This window comes from Sitophilus oryzae, unplaced genomic scaffold (assembly GCF_002938485.1).
Source record: "Sitophilus oryzae breed Bouriz unplaced genomic scaffold, Soryzae_2.0 scaffold_979_pilon_pilon, whole genome shotgun sequence".
Taxonomy (NCBI): domain Eukaryota; kingdom Metazoa; phylum Arthropoda; class Insecta; order Coleoptera; family Curculionidae; genus Sitophilus; species Sitophilus oryzae.
In genome coordinates this window covers 843266-854380 of record NW_022147615.1, presented here as the reverse complement: position 1 = coordinate 854380, position 11115 = coordinate 843266, and the positions used below count along the sequence as shown (strand labels likewise).

General features: G+C 32.3%; 1 protein-coding gene across 1 annotated transcript; it reads right to left on the bottom strand.

The window, feature by feature from the left end:
• Window positions 1-8575: 8575 nt before the first annotated feature.
• LOC115891188 lies at window positions 8576-10897 on the bottom strand. Its single transcript, XM_030911592.1, has 6 exons — window positions 10130-10897; window positions 10010-10075; window positions 9722-9852; window positions 9563-9664; window positions 9184-9509; window positions 8576-9100 (listed from the first exon to the last, which is right to left on the bottom strand). Exons 1-5 carry the CDS (start codon window positions 10141-10143, stop codon window positions 9460-9462), a joined length of 363 nt encoding a protein of 120 aa, XP_030767452.1. The 5' UTR covers window positions 10144-10897; the 3' UTR covers window positions 8576-9100; window positions 9184-9459.
• Between the last annotated feature and the right edge of the window lie 218 nt (window positions 10898-11115).

Below are 11115 nucleotides of genomic sequence, written 5' to 3'. Positions count from 1 at the left end.
ACGCATAAATTAGTGACATTACTGGCCTTAGCATCGGGTCAACGTTTACAAACACTATCGCTTATTGATATAAGGGAAATTTTTCGGAAGTTAGGGGAAATACATATAAAAATTAGCGCAAGATTAAAAACATTCGGTAGAAATAAGCCGCAACCCTTTTTACGCTTACCTTATTTCAAGAAAGACGCTAATTTATGCGTAGCTAGCACGTTAGTAGAGTATCTAAAACGAACAGAGAGCATTAGAGGAAGTATAACTTCTGTTTTCGTAACAATCAAGAAACCGCATAAGAAAACATCCACTCAAACCTTGGGGAGCTGGATTAAAATTGTCCTAAATAAGAGTAGGATTGATACGGATCATTTTACCGCTCATAGTACACGGCATGCTGTAACTTCAGCAGCTGCCAGGAAAGGGTTAAATTTTGATACCATCAGACTCGCTGCTGGTTGGTTAAAAATTCTAGAATGCTCGCTACTGTTTACAATAGATCCTTGATGGATAATGAGAATAGTTTTGCTGAGAAATTAATCTTTATATATTTTTCAATATAGAAATGGGAGAAAAAGATTATGTTGTTGTTATTACTTTAAAAATCTACATTGTACTTATTTATGGAGACGAGACCTATATAATCACAAGATTAAACGAACTTACCTGAAGTGAAGTTCAATCTTGATTATATGAAGGTCTCGTCGAAATAAATAAGTTCCCTCCCACCCTCAACCTCAATTTACAACAACATAATAAGTATCTTTAAAATTGACTAAATAAGAAATGATGCAAGGGCATGTAATGAGGTAAGGGAGCAGGGTAGCGAGGGGCATGTTGAAATTTGTTTGTTTAGGCTTTAAAATGTGTGGTCGCCGCACGGAGAAAAGGGAACTACATTGTACTTATTTATTTCGACGAGACCTTCATATAATCAAGATTGAACTTCACTTCAGGTAAGTTCGTTTAATCTTGTGATTATACCGTATGATCGAAAAAAAAACGGCGGTCCTTAAGTGACTGACATACTGATTAATCACAATCCTGCTCAAACCACTCAACGTAAGAAGCTCAGTTTTGGCATACAGGTTGATTCTAGGGTGTAGAGGTTCGATAAGAAGGGATTTTTCGAAATTCCAGTTCCAACAGGTGAAACCGCCCCTCATGTATTACAATATTTTTTATTTAAAAAACGGTCAGGTTTCCGAAAAAACGCTTAAACACGTATATTTTATTTAGTTTTTTTTTACTTATTTTAAAAAATTTTAAAAATGTATACAGGGTGTTTCGAAAAATCTGGTCATTGATTAATCACGATCCTGCTTAAAGCGCTTGACGTAAAACGCTGATTTTTGGAAAACAGATTGACTTTAGGATGTAGAGGTTCGATAAGAAGGGATTTTTCGAAACTCGAATTCTAAGGGGGCGAAACTATCCCTCAAATATTAAAATATTTTTTATTTAAAAACCGGTGAGTTTTTCGGAAACTCTTAAACACGTATATTTTATTTTGTTGTTTTACATATTTTAAATTTTTTTATAAATTTATACAGGGTGTTTCATAAAATATGACCATTGAGTAATCACGATTCTGTTTAAACTGCTTGACGTTTAAAGCTGATTTTTGGTAAACGGATTGACTGTGGGGTGTAGAGGTTCGATAAAGAGGGATTTCTCGAATCTAAAATTCCAAGAGGGTGAAAACGCCCCTCAAATATTACAATATTTGTTATTTAAAAAACGGTTAGTCTTTCGAGAAAACGCTTGGACAAGCATAATATATTTGGTTTTTTTACATATTTTGAATTTTTTTAAAAAATCATACAGAGTGTTCCAAAAAGTTGGGTCGTTTCTTAACCACTATTCTCCTTAAACTGCTTTACATAAAAAGCTAATTTTTGGCAAACGAATTTTTCGAAAGTCAAATTCCAACGAGATGAAACTACCCCTCAAATATTACCAAGTTACATAATAATATCGCCATATTATTTTTTCACATGCTGACATAAATGTGAGAAAATTTTATCCAGTTTGTATGTTAAGGAAAATTCTTGCTTTGCTTTATCATCACCATTACAAATCGTCCCCTATCTCACGTAAAGGCGTAACTGACAAAAATCGAAAAAATGAGATACTTCACTTAAGAAGTCCTCACAGACTTAATTTTTATATCACGAAGTGGCGTAACTCTATCCCTAACGGTATCACGGTAGTGATGTTATTTTGATTTGACGTATCTTACAATCATCACCAAACTTTTCTCACGTACAGGCGTAAGTACAGTTACGTCCCTTCGTGTGCTAAAAAATTATTTGATACACTTAAAAAAGATACGTGACGTATCTGCAATACACGCGGTCGGTGATGAGGTTATGTAGCAACAGCCTAAATTCTAAACTCAAAATTTAGTGATTTGTTTTCGTTTCGTTATTACCGGTACTTAACAGTAATCATTTTTTATATAATGGATGTGCTTGTACTTTGGGAAGATGGATCAAAAAATGTTGTATTTTCAAAGGAACTTGAAACTATTGAGTGTACAGGTTTTTGTGTAGGAAATAAAGTGAAAATGTTATATGGCGGAAAGTGGTACACGGGAACAGTTTTAGCAGCCGAAGACGAGTATAATAGTGCAGACGATGACTCCGAAGACAACATACCATTAAGTATATTGCAGAAACGTTTACAAAATACAGGCGGAGGCGAGTTTAACAATAAAGATTACGATTCCGAGGACAACATGCCTTTAAGTACATTACAGGGTCGTTTACAACAAGGAACTCAATATACGTTGCCCCCTGAAAATGAAAATGAAAATTATACTGTAAGTATTCTGCAAGAAACGGAAACGTGTAAACCAGTACCTGACGATTACGCTGACGAACTATGTCACTTAAGTGATTCACCATTAGATGATTCAGATGCAGATCCCACATTCGGTGTTTGCGAAGTTCGCAAGTGCAAAGAAGACGTTTGGGCTGCTTGTGATCGCTGTCAAGCCCTTGTCTGTTTTAATCATTTTCATGATGATGTATCCTTCCAGCACAGTAAAACCAAAGGTCCACCTGCTTATTTCATTGTTAACAGCACACTTGAGTTTGAGGTGCAAAAAACAGCAGCCAGCACAGACATAGTTACGTCAGGAACTACCATAGAACGAGTCCCAGAGTCCTTTTTAATGGATGGCGAGCCAAGAGAAGTAGAAATCGTTAAAAAGCGAAGAAGTAACACACAAAAAATGGCAAAAGTTTTAAGGAATTCAGGTAAAATTTTACATAACATTGAAAAATTGAGTTTTATAATAAAACTAGCTGTCTCTTTTTTTAGGCAAAGCTTATATTAGTGCGACTACAAAAAAATCTATGAAGGCTAGATCTTTAGGCGATCGTTGTGACCCTGAAAAATGTAAGATGTCCAAAAAACAGTGTTATCAAGTTTCCGAAGAAAACCGGCGTAGCCTTTTTGATTTTTTCAATGATATTGCCAATTTGCATTCGCAGAGAGAGTTTTTAGCTCGTCATCTGAAAGTTACAGACACAAGAAGAAAGACTACGAAGAAAGATACTTCTCGCAGACTCAATACCATAATCTACACCCTTACCATAAACAAAAAACCTGTTGTTGTCTGTAAGAAACTATTTCTATCGACTTTTGGTATCAGCGAAAGAATGTGTCGTACAGCGCTTGTTAAGCTAAACGAAGTCGGTGTAATGGAAAAGGATAAGAGGGGTGGCCGACAACGCAGTAAAGAAACTAAGAAGATGGAAGAAAGTATGAGATTCAAGATAAAGGAACACATAAATAGATTTCCAAAAGTTGAGTCGCACTTTTGTAGAGCCAAGACCTCGAAAATGTATCTCCATCCCGACCTCACTTTACATAAAATGTTTTTTATGTTTCTTGATGATCTCCAGTCGCTAGGAAGTAAACTTAAATGCAGTTACCATACATACAGGAGAGTTTTTAAAGAGCAAAATTTATCTTTTTTGTCTCCCAAAAAAGACCAATGTTCCCTTTGCCTCACATATTTAGAAGGAGATGCACAAGCCAAAGAAAATCTAAAAATACGATATGATTCCCACATTACTGAAAAAACGGCAGCTCGGCAAAAAAAAACAGAATGCAAACAGCAAGCAATACAAAATAAAAAAGTATTGTGCGGTGTCTTTGATTTACAACAAGTCATCTACGTCCCAATATCAAAAGAAAGCGCAATTTTTTATAAATCCCGACTGTCAAATTTTAATTTCACGTTTTATGATGTAGCAAGTAAAGACTGTTTCTGTTTTGTTTGGAACGAATCTGTTAGCAAACGTGGATCTTCTGAGATTGCCTCATGCATATTTAAAGTGTTAGAGGAGTATAACCAAAAGTCAATTGAAAGAGTCTGTTTATTTGCTGACGGCTGCTATGGACAGAACAAAAATAGTATTGTGGCTGCAATGTTACTTTATTCCTTATCAAGATTGCAGAGTATCCAAGAAGTTTCTCTTCGATATTTCGAGACGAACCACGGTCAAAATGAGGGCGACTCGGCGCACAGCGCAATTTCTACAGCAATATCTGGTGCCGGCGATATTTTTATCCCATCTCAGCTGTATCCTGTCATTAAATTGGCCCGAAGAAAGCATCCCTATAAGGTTATAGTAATGAATTATACCGATTTTAAAGCTTTTAAATTGTTATCGAAGGAACTTCGCGTTTTAAGCGTAAGAGAAACCGATAATGGCAAAAACATAAAATGGCCAAATATTATGGAAATAATGGTTAACAGGAATGAACCAAAGAAAATTTTTCTGAAAACTAGTCATGTCCAAGATGAATACGATAGCATTACCTTAAAAAGATTTAGATATTGTGATCTTACGGTTTCTTCTTTAAACAGTGAACCTCCAAAGATTGCCAAGAATAAATACGAAGACTTGGTTGCGCTGTGCTCAGGACTTACACCTGTCATAAGGCAACCAGAGTTTCAGCAGTTTTATTTGTCGTTACCACATAATACTGCATGAAACAAACATTGCATTAGCGCACTTAGTTTTGAGTTTAATGAAATATTTTTATAGAAATTTTAGTTACCAATATTAGATTTGTTAAAAACTTGTTTTCTTACTTGAACTTTAGAATAAAATACAACTTACATAGTTTTTTTTCTAATAATGACTTCACCTACAAAAAAGTAATATGACATATCCAACATGCCAATAAAAAAAATCTCACAAAATGACGTATCTACATATTTTCCAAAAAAACACAAAAACTAAGAAAAAAAACAGGTGTCTAATAATGAAACAAGGTAACAACATATAAATGCCTCATAACCTCAGAATTTCCTATCTGTTCTCTCACAGGTATAAAAACTACAACAGGTTTAATACAGGTAATTTTTTATTTTCTCTTCTCCTGAAAAAATTATTAATTGCGAGTTACGTCAGTATGTGAGATAGGGGACGAAATGATTAATTCGACGCGAACGAAGTCGCTGGTACACGCTAGTATTAGTATGGATTTATATGGGATGTCATCGATCGTCATTTCCCAGCCAACTGGACGCCGTTTTTTTTTCGAATATACGGTACTTTAGTTATGAGTTAATTTAAGTATAATAAGCATTACTTTAGAGTTAAAGAATTTTAATTCTTTAACATTTCCATTCCATAGCTATTGGTGCCATGAATAGACAGCGACTATCATATAGATAGATGATTAATTATTAATGAATTATTCAAGACAAACATTTTCATTCTCTTTGGTACTCTTTATTATAATTACATTACCTCCATATAGCAGTCATGCATAATTTTATTTTTATTATTGATATTAAGAACTACTTAATTTATTTATATTTAATGTCAATCCCTTTTCCGATGTTACAGAATATCTACTGCGATTCGTCCTAAAACAAGCATAGTTTCTTTCATGAATTAATTCTTATTAATATTTCTTACATTTACTAATTATTGTTCTTAATAATATACAGGGTGGCCCGAACTGTATTCCAGAAACTTCGGCAGCATATTCTGCAGATAAAAATAAGTAGAAACGTTCGTATAAATGTATGTCCTAAAATGCTTAGTTTCGGAGATACAGGGACAGGGTGTGGAAATTTTAGTTTTATTTCGGTTTTTTTTCAAATAATTTCTGAAGTAACGTCAATAATAGGATGAAAATTAGTGTCTGAGAGTTTTTTGACATGTGAAATTTGATTTTGATGTCAATATTATGACTTCTATTTGTAGGGGGCGCCACTTACATGTGTTTTAACTGTTTTGAAGTGTAATAACTTTTCGTCCGTACCTGTATAATACTACTAAGTAAAAAAATATACATTTCCATGAATTTTTACGTAAAAAATGTCTCTTGGTAAAAATTCGACTCCGTTCTCACGAGCAACCGTTCTCAAGATATTTAGAATGGAAATTAATTTAAATTCATTAAATTTATTGACAAAAAATAAATACGTTGAGCAGATAGTTATTTGATTGAAATAATAAATTTGGATTTTTTTTTAATTAATTACAAATTTTTCTTCGAAAAAATGATGATAAAGCAGTTTTTGTTGAAATTTTAGCACAAAAACATATCAAATTTATGATTTCAGTCTAATAAATATTTAGTCAACATGTTTAATTTGTCAATGATGATAGGTATTGATAATTTCGATTCCAAATATATCGAGAACTATTGCTCGTAGCAATTTTTACCAAGAGACATTTTATACGTAAAAAGTAACGGAAATGTATATTTTTTCACTTAGTGGTTTTATACAGGTACGGACGAAAAGTTATTACTCTTCAAACCAGTTAAAAATATGTAGGTGGCGCCCTCTAGAAGTAGGAGACATTGACATCAAAATCAAATTTCTCATGTCAAAAAACCCTCGAGACACCAATTTTCATCCAAATATTGATGTTACTTCAGTAATTATTTGGAAAATATCGAAATAAAAATGAAACTTCTACACCGTGCATCTTTGAAACTAAGCCATTTTAGGACATACATTTTATACGAACTTTTTTACTTATTTTATCTGCAGAAATTGCTGCCGAAGTTTCCGGAATACAGTTCGGACCACCCTGTATAGTGGTAACTTAAAGAGTATAATGAGGGTTAAAAATCATATAAAGCACCCAACTATCTGATAAAAGGTATATGAGCTGCAAATCTAAAAAATCTGTACTGAAAACATTGCATTCAAAAATTAAAACTGGAAGCAAGTACCTTACATTACTTTCCCGTTTGCACCCGCCAATCAAATCGTTTCAGCACAAATGGGGGCGGAGCAAATTTCCCGCGTTATTTGAAAATGAGGAGATTATTTATACCATAGCTTTATACACTTTTGCGCAATTTAGAAAATAGATTCTGAAATTTAAAATGTATTTATTTTAATATTAATTAAAAAAATGGACAAATTTTCCATGAAAATACGTTTGACGTAGAATTGTTGTTTTTCAAAAGATAACTATATATTTTATTTCATTAAAATACAGAAAAATGGGAGAGTGCAATTTAAAAAAGCTATACCTATACGTAATCATTATTTTATTCGTTTACATATAATTAATATGTTGGTTTATGTAGAGATCAGGAGTGTGTTATATTTACTTTTAGATATACCCATAGGAGATACTACAGCCATTTTTCAAATAATTTGTGTCAATATTTGAGTTGCCTTTTTTTGATTCTGCAGTATCTTTATAATTTTTAAAACAAATTCCTGTAAATTTTAAGATAGATATATATCTATATTAGAAGTTTTTTATTTCTAAATTTTAAAGTAGGTAGCAGAACCTAGATTAATAATATTACCGAAGAGACTGTATTTACCTACATTTATTGCAAAAATTTTGTAATGTTTCATTTTGGTTAAAGAACTTTACATTATTTATTTTGTGGTCCATAATGTATTAACAAAAATGTTAACATACATAAATAGGCTTAGCATGAATGAGGGTGAAAAACACAAGATTAGAATTTGTTGATAAAATTTATTTCTGTTAGTAATAAAGACATGAATACAAACTACAGTGATATTTATACAACTAAATTATTTCAAACATATATTTATAAACCAAACCTTGTCAGCCCAAAATATAATAAGTACAGAGATATGACAAATAATATTTAAGAAAATATATTGAAGCAAAACCGTAACCAATAAAATATCAATATACCTAACACAGATAACAACAGTAGTGGTAGTTATATGAGAAAAGACTATTTTAAATACATAATTAAAAACTATATCAAATTTTAGTCATAATCTGTTTTTCCAAAATCCTAAAAACTTAACAAGCAGATTACCATCACCCATTCTAAAAATAATAAAAACTTATATGCATAAAAAACAATTAAAGAGTATAATAATAGTTACTCATAATAGTGAAAAATAATACATATATTTTCTTCTCTGAATAATATGTTTGCTTCTGATTGTTCCTCTCTATGCAGCGTTTACACTGATTAATGTTATTTTTAAATTTACTACATTCTGAGCCATGAACCTCTCAAAACAATTTTTTAATAATAATAACCACAACCATTTACTAATAATTATATAACCATCACCCGTTCTAAAAATAAAAACTTAATATATACATAAAAACAAAATTATATAAAACTTATTAAAAATGGTGAAGGTGAAACACAAAACATATATTTTCTCCCCTGGATAATGTTTGCCTCTGAATGTTCCTCTTTTTGCTCTGTCTACACTGATTAATGTTATTTTTAAATTTACTATATTACAACCTAACGTAACAACCATTTACTAATAATTATATAACCATCACCCCCATAATATTTCGGGTCATTGTCGCTCATAATATATTCTGCATCAATTGGTTTACCTAGGTTTGTTAAAAGAGCCCTAAAAAAAATTTCTTGAATTATCTGATCCAACCTGTTGGAAAGCAAAAACGCCACTGGAAATCCTAAATTATGTTCATCCTTAATTCAAATAACAGTAAAATTAAAATTTTTCCTGTTTGTTCCATGGGTGCTGTCAATACATGTGATGCGACTAAAATCCAGCAGCTTTTTTCCATAACAGCATTCATATACCCCACTGCAAAATCTTCATCTTTTAAAACTGGATAATTTTCACCTGAAATTAAATAAACATCTTATAATAATATAACCTTCTTTTAAAACTTTTAATTAACACTAATCAACATTTGATTTAATTACCAATTTTCTTAAATAAAAATACATGGTTATTTCCTTGTTTATTCCATTCTTCAATTTTTAGGGCTGTAGCTGTCATATCATCATTATCTCTCTTCTTATCAATGTTGTACCTGGGAATCAAATATGCCAAATCTCCTCTTGTTACTAAATTTATCCTCTCAACTTTATTATTTTGAATGTTTTTTCTCGCATCTTGAATTATTCTGTCATTTGATACCCCTGCTGATAATTGTCCCACAATAATACTTTGTTCCACCTTCGACAATCGCTTTGTTCTCAACTTATCTGTATGGCCCACGTTTCAAAAAATTTGGCTTGAATTTGACCTGTATTTTTTAATCATTAGGTAGGTATTAGACACAAAAAATACCATGATTACCATCTGTAGTTATTTTCACTAAAATTCGTGAAGGACAGGTCCCATTTATACGAATACTACCTCCAGTTTTCATATTACGTTTGCTGCATGAACTAACAAATCCTAAGAATGAATTTTATTAACAATGAAATATTTGTATAACATAAATAAGTCTACAACCTTTAGAATTGCTTCTGTTACAGTTATATAATATAGTCTCTTCTCCACTAGCATGTTTTTGTCTATCATGACAAGCATAGTTTCCTTCTTTATTATCCAGCGACATCCAAGCTGTAAACTCTTCAAGATTTCTAAAATAAAAACAGATTGTTGAATATTCAGATTATGTATGGTACTTAAATGTTTAATTAAACAATCATGGAACGAAAAATTCTCTTCATTTGGACATATAGGACATTTGATGTGCTTCTTCCTTGTTGTTTCTTCTTCTGGATGTAACTTACTTACATGTCTATTCTTTGTGAATGTATTGGCAAACACCATTTTGCATAAGGGCAAGTTAATTTGTTATTGCTACAAAATACAATAAATGTACTAATCCTAACCCTAACTGCACAAATAACATACCTTGCCGAATCCATATTTAATTAATCCCTTAAGGCAATATAGGTACTTTTTTGCTCAGTGATAAATTCTAATTCCAAGACAAATTCACAAACTATGTACCTACACCTATAATATGACAAAATAAAGATGAAAAGCACCAAAATCAGAACAAATTAGTTATTAAAAAGATATTAAACCACACTAATATCCTTGAATATGTATAATAATATGTAAAAACAAGACTAATATGAAACACAAATTGACGGGAAAATAGTAGTGACCGTATATAAAATCGTTCAAACACCCAGAAAGGCTAGCAAACGATTAAATATGGATTAAATATTAAATTAAACGAATTAACCAACTTGAACGGTAAAATTTCCCAGTCAGCTGATCGAAAACGGCGCGGACCTTTTCAAATACGATGTTACACGAAAGCTCTTTTCGGTCGAAATCGGGCACTGGGAATTAAACGGATTTTGATTGGCGGGTGCAAACGGGAAAGTAATGTATGGTGAAGCAAGTAACGAGTCTATGAGTCAATACCATATTATCAACCCGTATTCAAATTAAACTAAACCATAACATACCTAATGCATATAAACTGTTTTATTTATTTTTTATCCATGCCAGCTAACGAGGAAGAAAGAATCTGCCAAATGTCCGGTCCAGCCAGAGCCGTGAGACCTTCACGCCAAATTAATTTCAATGCCCTTCCCGCTACCTGCTGCCCCGGTCCCAAATGGTATTTTTATGGGGCAATTATCCCGAAGAGGCTCTTGACACGCACCCAATTCTCCAGAAATTGAACTTTGGCGTCGCTGTAGCGTACCGTCATCCGTTTAGGACGTTTTCACGCCAAATTAACTGTTTGCTATCGATGCACAATGAGAAGGAAAAAGGGGCATTGATATCTGAATTGATACGAATTATACGTAATAACGTAATACCGGTTTCAGTGAACTATCCAGACACAAAATTCATTTAGAAAATGAACCCTATTTTAC